Here is a 22708-nt window from a genome sequence, read left to right on the forward strand (position 1 = left end):
ATACCACACACACCCCTCACACATACCACACACACACATCCCACACATAATATACTACACACACCACACGACATACACCACACCCCTCCCACACACACAACACACACACACCACACCATACACACCCCCCATACACCACACACCACATACATACACACCCCTGACACATACACACCCCACACACAAACCACACACACCCACACACACACCACACATACCACACACACACCACACCACATACACACACACCACACACACCACATCACACATACCACACACACATTCCACATACCACATAAACACACCCCCCCACACACACACCACACACATACCACATACACACACCACACCACACATACACTGCACACCACATACACACACCACACGTATCACACACACCCCACATATACCACACCACACACACACACCACATACACACAGATACCACACACACATCCCACACATACTACACTACACCACAGCACATATACCACACCCTTCCCACACAACACACACACCACACCATACACCCCCCCACACCACACACCACATACACACACCCCCAACATGTACACACACATACACACCCCACACACAAACCACACACACCCACACACACACCACACATACCACACACACACACCTCACACCATACATACCACACATATCCTACACACCACATACACACACACCCCCACAAACACACCACACATACCACACATACACCCCACACACACACAATCACACATACCACACAGCCCACACATACCACATACACACACCACCACACACACCACACATACCACACACACCACACACCCCCACACACCACACCACATACACACATTTCCCACACACACCACACATACCACATACACACACCACCACATACAACACATACACCACATAGCACATACACTGCAGCACACACAAGACACACACCACACCATACAACACACCATACACACCACACAGGACACACCACACCCAGCCAACACACACACACATACCACATGCACACACACACACCACAACATATATACACATACACCACACATACTGTACCACATACACACAGCACACACACCATACCACACACACACACCACATACACACATACCACACACACTGCAGCACACACAAGACACACACCACACCATACACACCACCCACCAACACACACATACCACATACACACCACACATGACACATACACACCACACATAGGACTTATATACACACACCACACACCTACCACCCACAACACATATCACATGCCACATAGCACACACACACACACATCATACAGACATACTATAAACACCCCACACCCCACACACCACTCCCCACACACACTTGCCTGGTGCTGCTGTCCCTGAGCCTCCGTTACACAGACACATACAGCTGTACACACCTTTGAAACTGCAAAACCCTCAGTGCTCCTGTACCCCTTCCCCACAAGACATCTACACACACAGATGGACTCTGCACACGCCTGGCGTCTCCTCCACATTGCACACACACATTCATGTCACCTCCGCCCCTCAGGGCTCATCCACGCCCTTGGTGCCCCCACCCCCACCCTGGTCACTCTCCTCACTTGGAGCAACACAGACACCTGAGAGCCTGGGCGCACGTGCCCTCAGTGGGCACAAGTACATGCCCCACCGCCCCCCACCACAGACCTGCAGCTTTCCCAGGCATCTCTCATACACCCTGGGGCTCACTACTGCACCCATAATCTCAGGGCCCTCAGACTGGAATCTCCCAGAAACACTCAAAGCCCACCGTGCCCTGCCTAAAAGCACACACATCCTCAACAGCACAGCTGCCAAAAACCCCATGCACCTGGCCCTTCCACAGCAGCCATCCCCATGCCCTTCCCACTGGCTGCAAGCCGCTGTGCCTGCCATGGCTGAGCAGAGGCTTGGGAGCTCTGTGAAGTCAGTGAGTGGGTGAGCACTCTGGGTGCATGCACAATAGAGAACACTCTGCAGCCCTGCGCCCGCCCTGTCCCTGCTCAGGTGAACTCTCTCCATGCCGAATCAACAATGGTGGCTGCCAGGACCTGTGTCTGCTCACTCACCAGGGCCATGTCAACTGCTCGTGCCGAGGGGGCCGAATCCTCCAGGATGACCTCACCTGCCGAGGTGAGACAGGCAGCAGGGGAGGGGCTGGCGGGGAACCCAAGCACACACCGGGGATGGTGACTATCTCCCCAAAGCGCTCCAGCCCAGCGCCCCAAAGCCTTTTGCCAAGAAGAAGCTGATGATGACCTCAGCTTCAGGGGGAAGGAGGCGTGGGCACTGGGGCCCACAACCCTGGCTCAGAAAGCTCCCTCCACCTCCCTCCCCAGCGGTGAATTCCTCTTGCCGAGCACAAGATGAGTTTGAGTGTGCCAATGGCGAGTGCATCAACTTCAGCCTGACCTGCGACGGCGTCCCCCACTGCAAGGACAAGTCCGATGAGAAGCCATCCTACTGCAGTAAGGAGCCCTCTGCAGCCCCTCCCTCTTCTAGGTCCAAAGCCCAAGTTCTCCTGCCCCAGGCCCCTGGCCCTCCGGCAGCAGCCTCAGCCCCTGCAGGATGGAGCAGGATCAGGACCCAGCTTCCTGACCATGAGTTTTGGGAGCTCATGAAGGGCAGAACCACTGTTAGCCTGTACTGGGCCTTTGGGTTGGGGGGCGGCCAGCTGGACACGTGCATGACGTCTCAAGGAGGCAGCCCTTTCCCTGTGCCTATGGCTGATGCGCATCCTACTCCTCCATCTGCAGACTCCCGCCGCTGCAAGAAGACTTTCCGCCAGTGCAGCAATGGGCGCTGTGTGTCCAACATGCTGTGGTGCAACGGGGCCGACGACTGTGGGGATGGTTCTGATGAGATCCCCTGCAACAGTAAGTGAGGCGCACTGGCATAACCCATCTGTACCTCAGTTCCTGCCCCACCCTTCCCTGGCCGAGCTTTGTCCCTGGGCCCCGTGGTGTCTGGTTTAAGGCACTCTGTGACAGGCCAGGGCAGGTGCTGTGGGCCAGGAGCTCTGTCCTGCATCCTCCTGGCCTACACAGAGAAAACTCTGGCCTGACGGTACGGGGCGGGCACTGTTCTAGAGACAGCCTGTGGTGTGGGCGAGTTCCGCTGCCGGGACGGGACCTGCATCGGGAACTCCAGCCGCTGCAACCAGTTTGTGGATTGTGAGGATGCCTCAGATGAGATGAACTGCAGTGAGTGACACCCTTTGCTGGCACCTCCTGGGCTCCTCCCCATCGCTCACTGCATCTCCCGCCTTCAGGCCCTCCTGCAGCTGCCCACATTCCTCTCTGCCTTGCCCTGTCCCCACTGACAGCCTCCATCTCCCTGAGGCCCTGTCCCCATCCCGCTCCTGCTCCTGGGCTCCCATGGGGTTCCGAGTGGGGGCAGTGAGCGGATGGTGCAGACAGTGCCCCACTGGAAGGGCACTGTTCAACTTTTGGAAAAGCATGAAGGTACCGTAGGGCTGGCAACTGCCCCAGTGGGGGGTGATCGGGGGGAACCAGGAATCACCCTCACCCCTGCCCCCACCAGGTGCCACCGACTGCAGCAGCTACTTCCGCCTGGGCGTGAAGGGCGTACTCTTCCAGCCCTGTGAGCGGACCTCGCTCTGCTACGCACCCAGCTGGGTGTGTGATGGCGCCAACGACTGCGGGGACTACAGTGATGAGCGCGACTGCCCAGGTGGGCAGGGGCAGGTGTGTGGTGGGCGGTGGCCTGCGGTGAGCACGGCCTTCACACCTGTCTCGCCCCCTAGGTGTGAAACGCCCCAGATGCCCCCTGAATTACTTCGCCTGCCCTAGTGGGCGCTGCATCCCCATGAGCTGGACGTGTGACAAGGAGGATGACTGTGAACACGGCGAGGACGAGACCCACTGCAGTGAGTGACCACAGCACCCACTCAGTGCTCCAAGAACCTGCTGGGCCCCACTTCTTAGTCCCCCCTTGGAAAAGGGCATCCAGGGCCTTCACCCCCTGCCCCACTCTGCCTCTAGCTGCTGCTGAGCCCCCCACAGAGGGTTGCTGTGGGCATTTCTCCTGTCCTTCCCATGGCATCAGCCTCCCCAGGTGGGTGACCCCCGCCCTTCCACATCTAACTGTGGCTTCCGACTGCCCCAGACAAGTTCTGCTCAGAGGCCCAGTTTGAGTGCCAGAACCATCGCTGCATCTCCAAGCAGTGGCTGTGTGACGGCAGCGATGACTGTGGGGACGGCTCGGATGAGGCTGCTCACTGTGGTGAGGAAGCTGGGATTGGGCTGGGGGAGGTGCCCCAGGGAGAGACAGACTCCACCCAATTCCACCCCACACACAGACACCCCTGCAGACAATGGCGAAGCAGCGAGTGCATCACCTCCGCTGCTGGCCCTCATCCACCCCCTCCTGAGTCTCTCGATGGCCCCCTCTCCCCCCACAGAAGGCAAGACGTGCGGCCCCTCCTCCTTCTCCTGCCCTGGCACCCACGTGTGCGTCCCCGAGCGCTGGCTCTGTGACGGTGACAAAGACTGTGCTGATGGTGCAGACGAGAGCATCGCAGCTGGTTGCTGTGAGTGGCGGGGCTGTGTGGACCGGGTGGACAGCAAATGACCCCAGTCTCACTTTGCAGATGGGGAAGCTGGGGTGCAGGAGAGGAAATGCCTCAGCGGGGTCTGCTGGGGTGGAGCCATAGCTGTAGTCCAGGTGTCCAGACTCCTCATCAAGTGCCCCGCCCACTCTACCAGGAGAACCACAGGAGGTCAGGGTGGGGGACGGTCAGCTGCTGGCCGAGCAGGGCTGAAGGGCTGTGTCCACCTCCGTCCACAGTGTACAACAGCACCTGTGATGACCGTGAGTTCATGTGCCAGAACCGCCAGTGCATCCCCAAGCACTTCGTGTGTGACCATGACCGTGACTGTGCAGATGGCTCCGATGAGTCCCCCGAGTGTGGTGAGCCCTCGGCGGTGGTGGGAGGAGGCCCTGCCCTCCGCTGGGCCAGGGCATCAGCCTCACAGGTCCCTTCCTCCCCCAGAGTACCCGACCTGCGGCCCCAGCGAGTTCCGCTGTGCCAATGGGCGCTGTCTGAGCTCCCGCCAGTGGGAGTGTGATGGCGAGAATGACTGCCACGACCAGAGTGACGAGGCTCCCAAGAACCCACACTGCACCAGCCCAGGTGGGCCCCAGACCTGGCTTCCCTCTGCCCCCTCCCCAGACTGCCTGAGACCCTGCTGACCTGCTGCCTCCGCCCCTCTGCAGAGCACAAGTGCAATGCCTCGTCTCAGTTCCTGTGCAGCAGCGGGCGCTGTGTGGCTGAGGTACTGCTCTGCAATGGCCAGGATGACTGTGGTGACGGCTCGGATGAGCGTGGCTGCCACATCAACGAGTGTCTCAGCCACAAGCTCAGTGGCTGCAGCCAGGACTGTGAGGACCTCAAGATTGGCTTCAAGGTATGCCCAGCCCTGGGGAGGAGCTTCCACACCCCAGACGTGCCAGGAACGCCTTTTTCCACTGCCTCATTCATTCATTCATCCCCTAGACACTGGGGATACAGCAGTGAATGAGATGGAAATCTGCTTGGTTGGGGTCTGCCTCTATCTGGCAGGTAGAGAGCCAGCAGATTTGCTGACAGATGAGATACGGAGTGTGAGAGGAAAAGAGGAGTGAGGCGTCAAGTAGGCAAAAGATACACAGATCTGGAGTTCAAGGAGAGGCCCAGGTTGGAGAGGGAAGTCTGGGAGTTATCACCATAGAGATGCTATTTGAATCTATGAATCTGGATATGATTCCCAAGGGAGCAGTGTAGGTGGAGAAGAGAGCAGTCCAAAGTCTGAGCCCCAAGCTGAGCAACAGCCAGGAGCAGGGAGGTGAGGGGACCAGCAGAAGAGCCTGAGAAGGAGCAGCTGCTGAGGCAGGAGAACAGCCATGAGAAGAAAGCGTTTCCAGGGGGAGGGCACACGCAGCTCTGTCAAATGACACTCGGGGGCACACAGAAGGAGGCCTGGACTGCGAAGGCCAGACAGCCAGCTGGGTGGACTTAGTACCCATGTGCTGCTGCCCCTAATGAGGCCGGGTAGAAGGAATTGGAGTCTCTGAGCCAGGTCTCCAGGGTGGGAGGCCCAGACCCTGCCACACGCCCAGCCCAAGGCTCCCTGTGCCTGCAGTGCCGCTGTCGCCCTGGCTTCCGGCTGAAGGACGACGGCCGGACATGTGCCGATGTGGATGAGTGCAGCACCACCTTCCCCTGCAGCCAGCGCTGCATCAACACCCATGGCAGCTATAAGTGTCTGTGTGTGGAGGGCTACGCACCCCGCGGCGGCGACCCCCACAGCTGCAAGGCTGTGACTGGTGAGATTCACGCTTGGAGGGCATGAGGTGACCCAGGCAGCTGGGGGCTGTGTGGGACCGCCCGGGTGGCAGAGCTCCAGACAGGCAGGAGACCAGGGCCACTAGAATGTGCCAGGAGCTGAGGCAAGATCCTCTGTCTGCAGACGAGGAACCGTTTCTGATCTTTGCCAACCGGTACTACCTACGCAAGCTCAACCTGGATGGGTCCAACTACACGTTACTTAAGCAGGTACCAAACCCAGGCCTTCCTCCCCTTTGCCCATCTCCCAGACCCAGCACAGCCTCCCTTGCAAGTCTCCCCACTTAGGTCCAACCATCCCTCCCCCAGATGTAAATGTGGCCCCTGCTGCCACAACAGACTTCTGCTCTCCCTCATTCCCCTAATCCAGGGCCTGAACAATGCCGTTGCCTTGGACTTTGACTACCGAGAGCAAATGATCTACTGGACAGATGTGACGACCCAGGGCAGCATGATCCGAAGGATGCACCTTAATGGGAGCAACGTGCAGGTAAGGCAGGCGGCCCTCAGCGACCGACACTGACCCACCCCAGATGGCTGTTTTCAGATCGTCTCTCCTTCCCGTCCCACCAACCCAAATTACTTCCTTCTCACTCCACTAGCCACTGTATGACTGCTTGTTCTGGCTGCTTACTCTCCTCTGGGCCCAGACAGCAAGGACCAGGAGATTCCTCTTGCTCTTCCCCTCACTGCTAGCCCCACGTCTCCCTAATTATCAGAAAGTTCCCCCTGAGGTCTGGCCAAGCACTGTGAGGCTTGGAGTGTGGTCCCATTCCCCACCTACAGCCCCCTCTCCTAGAGGCTCTGCTGACACGTACATAGTGTCAGGCCCAGAACTGGGCATTTTACTTCCATGGTTCTCCCACCAGAGCTGGCAGAGGGAGCTCTACCCCATTTTATGCATGGGGAGGCTGAGCCTCACAGAGGCTTGCAGGTCTTCCCCCAGGTCACCCAGAGCTCTCCCTCCCCTGCCCCTTCCTGCAGGTCCTACACCGTACAGGCCTCAGCAACCCCGACGGGCTGGCTGTGGACTGGGTGGGTGGCAACCTGTACTGGTGCGACAAAGGCCGGGACACCATTGAGGTATCCAAGCTCAATGGGGCCTATCGGACGGTGCTGGTCAGCTCTGGCCTCCGAGAGCCCAGGGCTCTGGTGGTGGATGTGCAGAATGGGTATGTGGCTGAGGAGGGGTGGGGAAGCCCTTGAAAGCAGCATCCAAGCCCAGCCTCCCTGCAGGCCACTGGTGGGATGGGTTATGGGATCTCCCAGGGCTCACTGCCTACCCATCGCCAGGTACCTGTACTGGACAGACTGGGGTGACCACTCACTGATTGGCCGCATCGGCATGGATGGGTCCAGTCGCAGCGTCATTGTGGACACCAAGATCACATGGCCCAACGGCCTGACGCTGGACTATGTCACTGAGCGCATCTACTGGGCTGACGCCCGCGAGGACTACATTGAGTTTGCCAGCCTGGATGGCTCCAATCGCCACGTTGGTCAGTGTGCCAGTGAGGCTGTCCAGGCACAGCAGACTCGGTGGGGATGGAAGTCTAAAGCGACAGGGGATCAAGTTTTGGGGGCAAGAGTGGACATAAAAAGCAGAGGACATGGCCTCAGGACACCACTCGCTGGGGTGTGAGGTTCAGAGCACCCCAGGGGCTTCCCCAGCCTGGCCACCACCCAGGGAGAGGCCCTTCCCTTATATACACAGTTCTGGAGGACTGGCCCCGAGGAGGGTGGGGGTGGGAGGCCTGCGATTGGGAACTGCAGTGCTCCCCACTTCCCAAGGGAAACCATACACTGGCGGGGCAGGAACTTGCCATGAGGCAGTCTAGGTTTGAACTCCAGCTCTGACACTTGTTAACTGTGAGAACATGGGGGGCCCCTGAACCATCTGGAACTGGGGCTGACACCCACCTCGCAGGGTGGTGGTGGGGCTTGAGGTGGAGTGGGCTGGCACCCTGTCCGAGCTCAGGCTGACTGGCACCGTGCCTGCCCCTCGGCCCCACAGTGCTGAGCCAGGACATCCCGCACATCTTTGCACTGACCCTGTTTGAGGACTACGTCTACTGGACTGACTGGGAAACAAAGTCCATCAACCGAGCCCACAAGACCACGGGCACCAACAAAACACTCCTCATCAGCACGCTGCACCGGCCCATGGACCTGCACGTCTTCCACGCCCTGCGCCAGCCGGACGGTGAGCAGGCAAGGGGTGGGAGCAGGTGAAGGGTGAGCTGGGAACTGGGGTCCCTGGGAGTTCCTGCTTATCCCTTCTCCAGCACTGACCAAGCCCTCTCCTGGCCAGACACTGGGAGACTCCAGGAGGGTCTAGACAGGGGATGGTTTGGCTCCCGGGAGCTTCAGCCAAGCCTGGATCCAGTCCTGGAATCTGGCAGCAGCAAGGCCCTGAGGCCAATCAAGTGGGGGTCTGGGTGCCGGGCCCCCAGAAGGACCCTGGAGGGGAAGCACAGAGGAGGTGGGGAGCTGGCCTTCAGGCCTGGCCTGATCCTGGGACCTTGAGAGAATCCTCTCCTGTCTCTGGCTTCAGCTCCCTCCTAAAAGAGGCAGGGTTTAGGCCACTCACCTCTGTCCAGGATGGAGTGAGTGAGGCAGCCTTTGGTAAGGCAGGAAATGTCACCACATTTCACGACGTTTTCTCTGGCAGTGCCCAATCACCCCTGCAAGGTCAACAATGGTGGCTGCAGCAACCTGTGCCTGCTGTCCCCCGGGGGAGGGCACAAATGTGCCTGCCCCACCAACTTCTACCTGGGCAGCGATGGGCGCACCTGTGTGTCCAACTGCACAGCGAGCCAGGTGAGGCTGTCCCCCAGATCCCATCACCAGTGCCCACTCCCTGACCCCCAATCCTCCTTGGACCCCAACACCTGCTCTGTCCTAATGCCCTCACACATCTGGTTTTCCCACGCTAACACCCCCACATTTCTTGCCTACCTCTTGTCTCCCCACAGCAATACTTTTACCCCCGTCACCTCACACAGATACCTCCACACCCTAACCTTGACCCTCCTCGCCATGCTCCAGTGCTGCCTTCCCCACCCTACCCCACGCAGCGCCACACCTGGCCTTTCTGCACTCACCATAGCCCAACCTGCCCCAGAACACCCTGACCCCTGCCTCAACTTCTTTGAAACATCCAACCCCCTCAAAAGAAGGACTTCTGAGTCTCCCAGATCCCCACCAACCCCTCTTGCCCCCGCCTGCCCTCCAGTTTGTGTGCAAGAACGACAAGTGCATCCCCTTCTGGTGGAAGTGTGACACCGAGGACGACTGCGGGGACCACTCAGATGAGCCCCCGGACTGCCGTGAGTGCCTGCTGGGGGTGACACAAGGGTGCCCAGCTGTGTCAGAGGCGGCCTGACTCCTGAGGCTTTGAATGGCCACTGGAGAGGCTGTGGCTGCAAGTGGACCTGGCCGTGTCCACCCCAGCCACTCTGACCCTGAGCCTCCCTCTCTGGCAGCCGAGTTCAAGTGCCGGCCCGGACAGTTCCAGTGCTCCACAGGCATCTGCACAAACCCTGCCTTCATCTGTGATGGAGACAATGACTGCCAGGACAACAGTGACGAGGCCAACTGTGGTAAAGCACTGCCTGGCCGCCCTCCCTCCTTCCCCAGCATCTTCCCCGCCCCAGGATTTGGGGCTGTCAAGGACAGGGAAGCTGCAGCCCATGGCAGCTTGCTCTCCAGGCTGGATTCCTGCGGCTCAAGCCTTTGTCCTCCCTGCTGAGGGATGGGCACCCTCTCCCTGCCCCTGAATCCTCCCTTCCCCACAAGTCACTCCCTCCTCCCCCCACAGACATCCACGTCTGCTTGCCCAGTCAGTTCAAATGTACCAACACCAACCGCTGTATTCCCGGCATCTTCCGCTGCAACGGGCAGGACAACTGCGGAGACGGGGAGGACGAGAGGGACTGCCGTGAGTGCCAGAGGTGGTGGGGGGGCAGCGGTGGGAGATGACACGGAAGCAGGGCAGGCAGAATCCCCCCCACAGCTTTGAGAGGCTCTCAAATGGCTTTAGTAGATGGGCAACACAAATTATATTGGGTGTAACTTGCTTTGCTCATAAAAATCACCACGCGTGATATAGAGACATAGAGATCCAGAAAACAAAAAGCACCAAAACTGGGGGTAAACTGTTCCTTCCTCCCAAGAAGTTGCTGGCAGGACCAAGGCCAGGGCTTGGAAGAGGGAGAAGATGGTGATGGTGAACTGGAGTGGCAGGTGTAAGGGAGGGCCCTCATTCTCTTGCCCGCCCCGCAGCCGAGGTGACCTGCGCTCCCAACCAGTTCCAGTGCTCCATTACCAAACGGTGCATCCCCCGGGTCTGGGTCTGCGACCGGGACAATGACTGTGTGGATGGCAGCGACGAGCCCGCCAACTGCAGTGAGTTGCCTGGCCTGGAGCCCAGCTTCCCTCCCCAGTGTCTGCTACTCACACCACCCCAACGTGCGACCCCCTCAGTGGCCGCTCCCAGGCCCTCCCCACCCTCCTGGCAGACTCCTGGAAGGAGTCTCATCCTCACTGCGTGCCCACCCACTTGCAGCCCAGATGACGTGTGGCGTGGACGAGTTCCGCTGCAAGGATTCGGGCCGATGCATCCCAGCGCGCTGGAAGTGTGACGGAGAGGATGACTGCGGGGATGGCTCAGATGAGCCCAAGGAAGAGTGTGGTGAGCTGAGACCCCACTCCAGGAGGAAGACGGTCTACCTGGGTGGGAGGCACGGTGCCCCTGGCAGGCGGAGGGCTGGGGGCCGCCTGCTTACCATTCTCAGTGTGGCCCTGGTGCTGGGCTTCCTGGGCCTGCTGTAGGGCTGGGGAAGGAGGCCTGGCTGGAGCTTGCTTCCCCACATCCACCTGTGCCCCATGCCTCCCAGTTTCCCTATCCCTGCCCCTGCCCACGCCTCATCTGCGCATACCTGTGTGGAGTTTTCCTTGCCCACCCTATGGGACCTGTTCATCTTCTCCCCAAGGCAGCTGCCCACACACACCCCCCCAATCATGTCTCCTGTCCCCAAACCTCCTTATAGACCCCACATCTCAAAACACTGCCTGGGCTCCCCGCGGCTGACCCTTCCCAAGCCAGGATGCCCACCCTCCCCGCCAAGCCAGCCTGACCATGCCATGCCTGTCTGGATCGTAATGTCTGCCCCAGCCCTGTCCCTGACTGCCCTGACACTTGCCTCCTCCAGATGAGCGCACCTGTGAGCCATACCAGTTCCGCTGCAAGAACAACCGCTGCGTGCCCGGCCGCTGGCAGTGCGACTACGACAACGATTGTGGCGACAACTCCGACGAGGAGAGCTGCAGTACGTCCCACCCGCCAGCCCCACGGGAGCCCCTCCCAGGCCTGGCCCTTGCCGTGCCGCCCTCCTGCCACAGGCCGCGCCAGAGCTGGCAGCCACCTCCCAGGGCGGGGGCAGGAGCCGCCCTCCTCACCCACCCCACTCCATGTTGTGTATTTGAGTTTGTGCCATTTCACCTCATCTCATGTTTCTCTCCATTTTCACACTGTCCTCTCGGGGTTGCAGAGGTAGGTGTCTCTGATGTGCCTGTGCTCCCACCACACCCCCACCTCTGCCCCAGAGCCCCCCATCCCTGTGCCGTGCCTCTACCCATCATCCTTGACTGACCTCTCCCCAAACCCTGGTGCTTGTCTCAGTGGTCTTGTCCCCGCTCCCCTCCCCAAACACAGTCTGTCCTGAGGGCAAGGCCAGGGACCTGTGCCCTCTCTGGTGTCTGTCCCATGGGGTAAGTGTGAGCCTGCCTGTGCCAAGCTGTTCCATAGAGGCAGCCAGTGGGCTCTGCCAGGACTGGCTCGGCCTCTGGGTCAGTCAGCTGTGGTCTTCAGAGACGTGGGGATGGGCCTTGGGCTCAGGACTGTGGCACTACTGAGGCCTGGAGTCCTTGTGCCCACCCTCCTGGGCCTGTCTCCCCCTGTCCTTCCCAGCCCCTCGACCCTGCTCCGAGAGTGAGTTCTCCTGTGCCAACGGCCGCTGCATCGCGGGGCGCTGGAAATGCGATGGAGACCACGACTGCGCGGACGGCTCAGACGAGGTGGGCAGGGAGATGAGAAGGAAGGAGGTGGCCTCAGAAGAGTTCAGGCAGGGCTTGGGGGTGCCAAGAGCTGACCGGCTGCCTGTGCCCATGCCCACAGAAAGACTGCACCCCCCGCTGTGACATGGACCAGTTCCAGTGCAAGAGCGGCCACTGCATCCCCCTGCGCTGGCGCTGTGACGCAGACGCTGACTGCATGGACGGCAGCGACGAGGAGGCCTGCGGCACTGGCGGTGCGCCCCTTAGCTTGGTCTCCCTGGGTCCTCCCTCTGCTGCCCACCCTGTCACATGGCTCAGTCATTCACTCGATCTTTCTCTTCTGTATTCATTCTTCATGCAACAAATATTTATTGAGCATTTACCATGTACCAGGCACTGCCATAGGTGTTAGGGACGTAGTAGTAAACAAGACACAGGACCCCTGAATACACATTTTTGTGTGGGTTGTGCCCAGCTCAGCGCCCCCTAGTCTAGGGGACCAGTTGAGCTGAAATCCAGCAAACCCTGAGGGCTGTACCTGTCTAGGCCCCAATCCACAAGTTCCTCTGAGACAGTCTGCTGCCCCAAGAAGAAAAGCCCTGCTATTTTCCCTTCCTGGGGCAGTGAGATAGTACCTGTCCCTCGCTGACCTGCCTGGGCTCGGCAGCACAGAGGGGGCAGGTGAAGCCCAGGGTGAGAAAAGACTGGGGCTTGGAGCGGAAATCCCAACTGTGTGGGCAGATGTCTTGGCTCTGCCTTGGTAGGCCGGGCACAGGGATGGGAACCTGGTCTTCCATTCCCAGCCCTGGTCTTCCATTCCCGCGTCCCTGCTGTGGAACTACACAGCCCCATGCCCTGCCACATACCAGAGAAGGAGTGCCCTCTGAACTCTTCCAGACACCCCTGAAAAATGACCTCTTCTCCCCTAAATACCAGAAAAGGCAGTTTGGCCCCACCAAGTAGAAAATTAAGAGACCTGGTTCCAATTTGGCTGTGCCACTGCTTACCTGGTGACCCCTCTGAGCCTGGAACCCCCACCTGTGGAGAGAGGGGTCTGGGTGGGCTCATGGCTCATTCTCTCTCTTGGCTCCCCCGGCACCAGTGCGGACCTGCCCCCTGGATGAGTTCCAGTGCAACAACACCTTGTGCAAGCCGCTGGCCTGGAAGTGCGATGGCGAGGATGACTGTGGGGACAACTCAGATGAGAACCCCGAGGAGTGTGGTGAGATTTGGTGCGGGGTTCCCGGGCTCCCCAGTGGCCAGCAGCCACCCCACCCGCAAGACTAATTCCGGCTCTGTGTTCCCCTGGCTGTCGCAGCCCGGTTCGTGTGCCCTCCCAACCGGCCCTTCCGTTGCAAGAATGACCGTGTCTGTCTGTGGATCGGGCGCCAATGCGACGGCATGGACAACTGTGGGGATGGGACTGATGAAGAGGACTGTGGTGAGCAGGGGGCCGACAAAGGCCTGCAGGGGGCGGATAGTGCACAGTGGGGTGAGTGTGAGCCTTGTGGGAGCTGCATTGGGGTTAGGATTAACCAGGAGGACTGGCCCAGGAAGGGGAGGATCCATTGCTAGGAGTCTGGAGGCTCTTTCAAGAGAAGCCCCTGGGGAAGGCTCTGGGGGCTGCCTGATGCATTAGGTCTTGGAGGTAGGGCTGGGAACCCGAAAGTTTGACTTGCCCCCACTGCAAGCCTTGTCAGTTAGGAATTGGGAGCCACTGGTGTCTATGGGGTCACTGTGGGAGGAGGGGGCAGGGGTGAATACCCAGGGTCTAAAGCCTCCGCCCTCCTCAGAGCCCCCCACGGCCCAGACCACCCACTGCAAAGATAAGAAGGAGTTTCTGTGCCGGAACCAGCGCTGCCTCTCCTCCTCCCTACGCTGCAACATGTTCGACGACTGCGGGGATGGCTCTGACGAGGAGGACTGCAGCATCGGTGAGGCCCAGCAGCAGACTGGACGCTGGTGGGGAGCGGGGAGAGCCGAGCCCCAGCCTGGGGTGGCTCAAGGGAGGGCATCCACTCTTTGTCCCCCACAGACCCCAAGCTGACCAGCTGCGCCACCAACGCCAGCATCTGTGGGGACGAGGCACGCTGCGTACGCACCGAGAAAGCAGCCTACTGTGCCTGCCGCTCTGGCTTCCACACCGTGCCCGGCCAGCCCGGATGTCAAGGTAGGAAAGTGGAGCAGAGCAGGGGCGGACACCCCAGCTGTGGACCCCCATGACCCTCCCTGTAACCCCTAGACATCAACGAGTGCCTGCGCTTCGGCACCTGCTCCCAGCTCTGCAACAACACCAAGGGTGGCCACCTCTGCAGCTGCGCTCGGAACTTCATGAAGACGCACAACACCTGCAAGGCTGAAGGTGCCAGAGCTGCCAGAGGGCAGAAAGGCTGGATGGGGCAGGGCGATCGGGTTATCAAACGGGGCTGACTTGGAATTGAATGTCTTCCTGTGGACATCTTGCCCGGACAGGAAGCCCCATACTCATAGGTGCAGCTGCCTGAGCAAAGGGCTGGCCCGAGCAGAGGGAGCAGGTCCTGGGGCTGGCTCACTGAAGGAGTCTGGGATGCAGCAGTGCTCTGAATTGCACACACGCCTCCTCACCCACCACTGCCAGAACGAGAGCACACTCAGACACGCAGTGCACACTCACAGTCATGGGGGCCTTACCTGCACATTCCCCACACGCTTTGATGCCCACCTGTGCCTTCCTCATGCCTGTGCACATTCACACACACCCCTGGAACACACACACCCCCACCATGCACTGCCGTGCACACCCACATGCTCCATGCCAAGCATACACACCCCATGTGCCTATGCATCCCCGAGCATGTGCCAGGCAGTTTGTAGCAGAGAGCATGGTGATGCCCTCCAGCAGCCTTGAGGAGGCAGAAGTCTCTGGGTCTAGAGGGGCAGGGACAGCTTTTTGGCTGAAAGGAGCAGGTCACAGTGGATCAGCTCAGGGGAGGAGAGGAGGAGGTCCAGAGGCTGAGGTTGGAGCCTACAACCCTGAGCAGGGGGGGTAAGCAGCAGCTTCTGGCCAGAGCAGATTGTTCTACTAGGAGAGAGGACACCGTTCATGTGAAAGGAGCCGAGCTGGGTGGGGTGCACATCTCCATCCCACAGCCCCAGCCCTGACCTCTTGTTTCTCCAGGCTCTGAGTACCAGGTCCTGTACATTGCTGATGACAATGAGATCCGCAGCCTGTTCCCTGGGCACCCCCATTCGGCTTACGAGCAGGCATTCCAGGGTGACGAGAGCGTCCGCATTGATGCCATGGATGTCCATGTCAAGGCTGGCCGTGTCTATTGGACCAACTGGCACACGGGCACCATCTCCTACCGCAGCCTGCCACCTGCTGCGCCTCCTACCACTTCCAACCGCCACCGGCGACAGATTGACCGGGGTGTCACCCACCTCAACGTGAGTGCCCACGCTGGCGTGGATGGAGTGGAAGAGCTCCATAGAGCAAGCGGTTCAGAGCAGGATTTGAAAAGAGCAGTGGCACAGTGGCTCATGCCTCTAATCCCAGCACTTTGGGAGGCCAAGGCGGGCAGATCACCTGAGGTCAGGAATTTGAGAACAGCATGGCAACATGGTGAAACCTTGTCTCTAAGAAAAATACAAAAATTAGCCAGGCATGGTGGCGGGCGCCTGTAATCGCAGCTACTCAGGAGGCTGAGGCAGGAGAATCCCTTGAACCTGGAAAGTGGAGCTTGCAGTGAGCCGAGTGCCACTCGGTTGCAGTGGCACTGAGGTTGCAGAGTACCACTGCACTCCAGCCTGGGTGACAGAGCGAGACTCCGTCTCAAAAAAAAAAAAAAAAAAAAGATAAGAAAAGAAAAGGGCAGTGTGAGGGGCCAAGGGTGAGAGTGGGGCAGGGGGGCAGTCTTAGGATTGTGTTCTGTGGCATGGCCGGCGGGAAGACAGAGCAGTGGGAATGGTCAGCAGCTGGCTGTGCTATAGGCAGCCCAGGGCGCAGGGCACGATGGGCAGCCAGACAGCCCTCCGGCACCAGTCCCCCGTCGTTGCCACCATACACTGTGTACGTCTTAGCTGCCTCACTGAACCTCTTTGGGTTTCACTTTGTTTATCAATAAAATTAGGTGATCATCGCCATCGTGCAGGCTTCAGGGAGGGCTCACCAGCCCCGTGTGAGAGCTGCAAGTCTGGTGCATAAGCTCCATGCTGCTCGAATCTCTTTAAAGCCAGGGGCTTGGCTGTGAGCCTGGGGTGACGTTCCAGCAGGGACAGGCTGGCAGAGTGGTGGTGGGGGGATAATGGCAGGAAGACAAAGCGGTGGGCCCTGAACCTGTGGCTTCCATTCAGATTTCAGGGCTGAAGATGCCCAGAGGCATTGCCATCGACTGGGTGGCCGGAAACGTGTACTGGACTGACTCGGGCCGAGATGTGATTGAGGTGGCACAGATGAAGGGCGAGAACCGCAAGACACTCATCTCGGGCATGATTGATGAGCCCCACGCCATTGTGGTGGACCCACTGAGGGGGTGGGCAGGGGCCCTGGGGGGAGGCCTCTGGGCTGGTGGTAGGAAGCCTTGGGGACAGGGTTGGTGGCTGCACCCACAGGCATGCCCTTTCCTCCCTGGCCAGCCTGAGGACAGAGTCCTTCTCAGGCCCTTGGGCCTTCTTGGCCACCCCTGCCTGGCCCTCCTGATGCTGCCTCTGCCCAGGGCCCCCAGCTGGGCCTGCTTGGGCAGGGACCTGACTTCTGCTCGGCCGGCTGTCATGCACAGCCACACTCTGCCCCAGGGAACAGCTCTGCCAGTGTCGGTGGCTCTGAATGAGCACACTGTGGCTTTAGAGGAAAAGCCCCTCAACCCGCTCCGAAGTGGACTCCCTCCTGCTTCTCTGTAGAAGAACAGAACGCCCTCCTCCCAGTCCCTAGCAGTCCCTGTGCCCAGACCAAGAAGCTGGTGTCCTGCCTGGGCCTGTCTCCTCTGGCCCTCCGGCCTGCCCACACTCACCCCTTCTCCCTCCCCAGCACCATGTACTGGTCAGACTGGGGCAACCACCCCAAGATTGAGACGGCAGCGATGGATGGGACCCTTCGGGAGACACTGGTGCAGGACAACATTCAGTGGCCCACAGGTTCATGGGGCAGGGGGCGGGAGGGACCGGGTGTGGAGGGGGCCCGGCTCACAGAGCCCAGCTACTGCTGAAGTCACACAAAAGTGAAGGATGGGATGGGGCTTGGACTGGGACGGGGCGGATTGGCCGTGGAGGCTTTTCCCGGAAGAGGCGACTGTGAGTGGCATGAGAACAGGGTGGAACTGTCCCAGGCATGGAGGCAATTCTTTCCACCCTAAGGCTGGGTTGGGGAGGCCAAGCCCTCACAGTGCTCTCTCCCTCCCCAGGCCTGGCCGTGGATTATCACAATGAGCGGTTGTACTGGGCAGATGCCAAGCTTTCAGTCATCGGCAGCATCCGGCTCAATGGCACGGACCCCATTGTGGCTGCTGACAGCAAACGAGGTCAGAACCTGGTAGCAGTCGCAGTCCCCAGCCCTGTCCCCAACCCTGACATCCTCCCTACTAAGCCAGAGGCCTCACTTCAATGCCTCCCATCCTTTGTCACTGACCCCCAGCAATGCTGTAGCACCTTCCAGGCCTCTCCAGCTGGCCTCCCCCTGAACCTGCCCTGCAGGCGTGAGGCCCACCCTGACCCTCTGGCCTACTTGTCCATTCATTGGTTGGGTTGCACGGAGGCAGCATAGGTACATTAGGAACATAGCAAATGCGGGGAGAAGGAACAGAAGTCAGCCATGAATGACCCCAGAAGTCTGGGGGTGATGGGACCTTTTGCCAGTAGTGGCCACAGGAAGAGGAACAGGCGTGGGGAGGGGAATTTGGTCTGGATGTGTTGAGTTTGAGGTGTCTGGGAGCCATGGGTGCCAGTGTCCTGGACAGCGTGGCCAGGGTCTGAGCGCCCCTCAGGTCCCCTCTGACTCCACCTCCTCTCCTAGGCCTAAGTCACCCCTTCAGCATCGACGTCTTTGAGGATTACATCTATGGTGTCACCTACATCAATAATCGTGTCTTCAAGATCCATAAGTTTGGCCACAGCCCCTTGGTCAACCTGACAGGGGGCCTGAGCCACGCCTCTGATGTGGTCCTGTACCATCAGCACAAGCAGCCCGAAGGTGGGGGCGGAGGGGAGCCTGGGCTGGGGAAGGGAGGCCTGTGGGCATTGAGTCTCCAAGCTTTGGCCTTGGGACCTGGTGGAGAGGGGGTCACCCTGGGCTCATAGGGCTCAGAGAAGGGTCCTGCTCAGCATCCTCCCCACCCCACCCATACCTGCAGTGACCAACCCATGTGACCGCAAGAAATGCGAATGGCTCTGCCTGCTGAGCCCCAGTGGGCCTGTCTGCACCTGTCCCAATGGGAAGCGGCTGGACAACGGCACATGTGTGCCTGTGCCCTCTCCAACACCCCCCCCAGATGGTACGCTCATGCCCTCCCAATCCCAGCCATGCCTCAGGACTCTCTCCTTCCTGTGGCTCCTGACTTCCCCTGACCTTGTTGCCTGTACCTCTCCTCCTATTCCCCTGGCTCTGCCCCTTGACGGGCCCTTCCTGCAGCTCCCCGGCCTGGAACCTGTAACCTGCAGTGCTTCAACGGTGGCAGCTGTTTCCTCAATGCACGGAGGCAGCCCAAGTGCCGCTGCCAGCCCCGCTACACAGGTGACAAGTGTGAACTGGACCAATGCTGGGAGCACTGTCGCAATGGGGGCACCTGTGCTGCCTCTCCCTCTGGTATGCCCCCTCATCCTGCAATGCCTGCTCCTTGCCCCGGGTCCCAACCCCACCACCCACCACCCCACCTTAGGCAGATGCCCACCCCTGCCTCGCCTCCAGCCTTCTTTCCATGACCCAGCATCCATTCACTCCAGTCTCTGACTCTCACCCAGGTCCCCCCAGCCCATTCCTCTGCTATAGGGCCAGGTGGTCCGAAGGGCCACAGTCCCGCTCACACATCCTCTCCCACCAGGCATGCCCACGTGCCGGTGCCCCACGGGCTTCACGGGCCCCAAATGCACCCAGCAGGTGTGTGCAGGCTACTGTGCCAACAACAGCACCTGCACTGTCAACCAGGGCAACCAGCCCCAGTGCCGATGCCTACCCGGCTTCCTGGGCGACCGCTGCCAGTACCGTGAGTGAGCCTTCCCTGGGCCCCAGGGCAGGCAGGAGGGTGACGGGTGATGGGGAACCCCAGAGCATGGGGTGATGTTCAACCTGTGCCTGGGACGCACAGGGTCAAGTTCAGGAAAAGAGGCCTTAAGCAGCTGAGCCAGACCCAAGCTGCTGGTGCTTCCCCACAAAGGTGCTGGCACACTTCCCCCGAGGCAGTGCACCCCCCGGCACCAAGATCATGCAAACAGAAAAGCTCTGTTCAACCTTTGGAGAGCCCTCTTGAGGGTGGGGCTTGAGGCACTTCTCTCCCTCCCCAACCACAGGGCAGTGCTCTGGCTACTGTGAGAACTTTGGCACATGCCAGATGGCTGCTGATGGCTCCCGACAATGTCGCTGCACTGCCTACTTTGAGGGACTGAGGTGTGAGGTGAACAAGTGCAGCCGCTGTCTCGAAGGGGCCTGTGTGGTCAACAAGCAGAGTGGGGATGTCACCTGCAAGTGAGTGGAGCCCTCCTCCACAGTTCCACTCAGCCCAGCCCCTGCCCTGTCCTAGCCCTGCCCTGTCCCTTCCTCAGCATCCCAGACACACCTCTGCCAGCCCCAGCACCAGCCTCTGATTCCTTCCTGCAGCTGCACGGACGGCCGGGTGGCCCCCAGCTGTCTGACCTGCATCGGCCACTGCAGCAATGGCGGCTCCTGCACCATGAACAGCAAAATGATGCCTGAGTGCCAGTGAGTTGGGCCCGGGCTTCACCCAGGCATAGATCATCCCTCCCTTCCCCAGATCTGAGCAGGAAGATCGTCAGGCGTCAGCGCCCACCCCCCGCCACCCCGTTTCCCTGGCAGCAGCGGCTATGGAGGTTATGTCCACTCATCTGTGTCCCTCCTTTCTGCAGGTGCCCACCCCACATGACAGGGCCCCGGTGTGAGGAGCACGTCTTCAGCCAGCAGCAGCCAGGACGTAGGTGGCAGGGGGTGGGGCAGGCAGGGCCACTGGGACCTAGAGCAGGGGGACCGTGTGCCTCCTGCTTCCCTGAGCCTTGGTGACTCAGTGTCCCACCTCTTCCCTCCAGATATAGCCTCCATCCTAATCCCTCTGCTCTTGCTGCTGCTGGTGCTTCTGGTGGCTGGAGTGGTATTCTGGTATAAGCGGCGAGTCCAAGGGTGAGTCACAGGGAATCTGGAACATTCTGGCCATTATTTTGCCATCCTAACCTTCCCCCCCAGTAATCTCTGCCTCCTTATATTCCTGCCTCTCCCCAGGGCTAAGGGCTTCCAGCACCAGCGGATGACCAACGGGGCCATGAATGTGGAGATTGGGAACCCCACCTACAAGATGTACGAAGGCGGAGAGCCTGATGACGTGGGAGGCCTACTGGATGCCGACTTTGCCCTGGACCCTGACAAGGTGGGCTGGAAGGCGGGCAGGGTGGAGGGCCAAGAGGCTGTGGGTGGCCTAACCAAAGGTGTTGGGTTAGGTGTTGGGTTAGGTGAGGGACAGAGGTGGGGGTGGGGTGACCTGGGCCACAGGCCCAGCCCCTAAGCCATACCTGAACCCTCTGTCACCCTGCAGCCCACCAACTTCACCAACCCCGTGTATGCCACACTCTACATGGGGGGCCACGGCAGTCGCCACTCCCTGGCCAGCACGGACGAGAAGCGAGAACTCCTGGGCCGGGGCCCTGAGGACGAGATAGGGGACCCCTTGGCATAGGGCCCTGCCCCGTTGCACTTCCCCCAGAAAGCCTCCTGCCCCCTGCCAGTGAAGTCCTTCAGTGAGCCCCTCCCCAGCCAGCCCTTCCCCGGCCTCGCCGGATGTATAAATGTAAAAATGAAGGAATTACGTTTTATATGTGAGCGAGCAAGCCAGCAAGCGAGCACAGTATTATTTCTCCATCCCCTCCCTGCCTGCTCCTCGGCACCCCCATGCTGCCTTCAGGGAGGCAGGCAGGGAGGGCTTGGGGCTGCACTTCCTACCCTCCCACCAGAACACACCCCACCGGGAGAGCTGGTGGTGCAGCCTCCCCCTCCCTGTATAAGACACTTTGCCAAGGCTCTCCCTTCTCGACCCTACCCCTGCTTGCCCGCTCCCACAGCTCCCGGAGGGCTAATTCTGGGGAAGGAGAGTTCTTTGCTGCCCCTGTCTGGAAGACGTGGCTCTGGGTGAGGTAGGCAGGAAAGGATGGAGTGTTTTAGTTCTTGGGGGAGGCCACCTCAAAGCCCAGCCCTGACTCCAGGGGCACCTATGAGATGGCCATGCTGAATCCCCCTCCCAGACAGGCCCTTCCCGTCTCCAGGGCCCCCACCGAGGTTCCCAGGGCTGGAGACTTCCTCTGGTAAACATTCCCCCAGCCTCCCCTCCCCTGGGGACACCGAGGAGGTGGGCCACACCCAGGAAGGGCAAGTGGGCAGCCCCGTTTTGGGGACGTGAACGTTTTAATAATTTTTGCTGAATTCCTTTACAACTAAATAACACAGATATTGTTATAAATAAAATTGTAAAAAAAAAAAAAAAAACAAAAAAAAAAAAAGAAAGAAAGAAAGAAAAAAAGCCGCTGGTGTCTGCCTGTGTGTGAGAGACGCTGGGACCTGGGGCTGCGCTTTCCTGCTTCGGCCACCAGAGGGAGACCTGCCCCGTGCTGGAGGCAGGCTGGCGCGTGGTTTTCAGTGCCCTTCTCCCAGGGCCCTCTCCCTCTCTCCATCTTGCTGTGCCCGGGAAGCGGGTGGCACTGGACTTGACATGGAAGATCTGCTTCTCCTGGCTGTGTGACCTTCAGCCGTGACTTCGTGTCTCCGGATTTTGTGTTCCTTCTGGCTCTAGGACACTAACTCAGATCTGTTTATCTGCGTTCACTTCTACCGGACACCACCCCCCTACCCAAAATGATCTCCCACTGTAAGAAGTGAATACACTGAGGCTGCATAGGCTTTCCCATCCTTCAGGGTGCTCCCATGCGGTTCTGTCTGCCTGAGTTTGCTCTTGAAGCATTGACATCTCACTTTGTGGAGGCTAATGAATGAAATGCGAAGTAAAATGCTGCATTCCAGAGCGAGGTGTCTTCTGCGGTGAAGGAGAGCTGGCGAGACCAGTTTGCCAGGCCCCCTAGGCCCCCAGAAGCTCCAGCTCACCAATCA

General features: G+C 59.7%; 1 protein-coding gene across 1 annotated transcript in view; it reads left to right on the top strand.

Annotated features, from left to right (window-relative positions):
* The window catches only part of LRP1 (low density lipoprotein receptor-related protein 1), an 86249-nt gene extending 64137 nt beyond the window's left edge, over positions 1-22112 (top strand). The window contains exons 45-89 of the mRNA XM_011988526.1: positions 2025-2150; positions 2357-2485; positions 2774-2893; positions 3107-3220; positions 3561-3710; positions 3784-3906; positions 4146-4262; positions 4441-4569; positions 4827-4949; positions 5032-5172; positions 5256-5446; positions 6161-6344; positions 6488-6573; positions 6734-6853; positions 7348-7535; positions 7657-7862; positions 8378-8566; positions 9035-9183; positions 9599-9692; positions 9849-9965; positions 10184-10303; positions 10648-10770; positions 10931-11056; positions 11577-11693; positions 12335-12441; positions 12542-12674; positions 13523-13642; positions 13739-13861; positions 14214-14354; positions 14456-14590; positions 14663-14782; positions 15578-15846; positions 16753-16931; positions 17426-17532; positions 17799-17915; positions 18407-18583; positions 18744-18884; positions 19022-19195; positions 19431-19592; positions 19897-20071; positions 20204-20305; positions 20470-20534; positions 20647-20737; positions 20837-20981; positions 21147-22112. Coding sequence (XP_011843916.1) covers positions 2025-2150; positions 2357-2485; positions 2774-2893; positions 3107-3220; positions 3561-3710; positions 3784-3906; positions 4146-4262; positions 4441-4569; positions 4827-4949; positions 5032-5172; positions 5256-5446; positions 6161-6344; positions 6488-6573; positions 6734-6853; positions 7348-7535; positions 7657-7862; positions 8378-8566; positions 9035-9183; positions 9599-9692; positions 9849-9965; positions 10184-10303; positions 10648-10770; positions 10931-11056; positions 11577-11693; positions 12335-12441; positions 12542-12674; positions 13523-13642; positions 13739-13861; positions 14214-14354; positions 14456-14590; positions 14663-14782; positions 15578-15846; positions 16753-16931; positions 17426-17532; positions 17799-17915; positions 18407-18583; positions 18744-18884; positions 19022-19195; positions 19431-19592; positions 19897-20071; positions 20204-20305; positions 20470-20534; positions 20647-20737; positions 20837-20981; positions 21147-21287 — 6206 coding nt within the window. The 3' untranslated portion in view covers positions 21288-22112. The remainder of the gene's footprint in view (positions 1-2024; positions 2151-2356; positions 2486-2773; positions 2894-3106; positions 3221-3560; positions 3711-3783; positions 3907-4145; positions 4263-4440; positions 4570-4826; positions 4950-5031; positions 5173-5255; positions 5447-6160; positions 6345-6487; positions 6574-6733; positions 6854-7347; positions 7536-7656; positions 7863-8377; positions 8567-9034; positions 9184-9598; positions 9693-9848; positions 9966-10183; positions 10304-10647; positions 10771-10930; positions 11057-11576; positions 11694-12334; positions 12442-12541; positions 12675-13522; positions 13643-13738; positions 13862-14213; positions 14355-14455; positions 14591-14662; positions 14783-15577; positions 15847-16752; positions 16932-17425; positions 17533-17798; positions 17916-18406; positions 18584-18743; positions 18885-19021; positions 19196-19430; positions 19593-19896; positions 20072-20203; positions 20306-20469; positions 20535-20646; positions 20738-20836; positions 20982-21146) is intronic.
* The last annotated feature ends 596 nt before the right edge of the window (positions 22113-22708 follow it).

The sequence above is a fragment of the Mandrillus leucophaeus genome, unplaced genomic scaffold (genome assembly GCF_000951045.1).
Source record: "Mandrillus leucophaeus isolate KB7577 unplaced genomic scaffold, Mleu.le_1.0 Scaffold332, whole genome shotgun sequence".
Lineage (NCBI taxonomy): Eukaryota > Metazoa > Chordata > Mammalia > Primates > Cercopithecidae > Mandrillus > Mandrillus leucophaeus.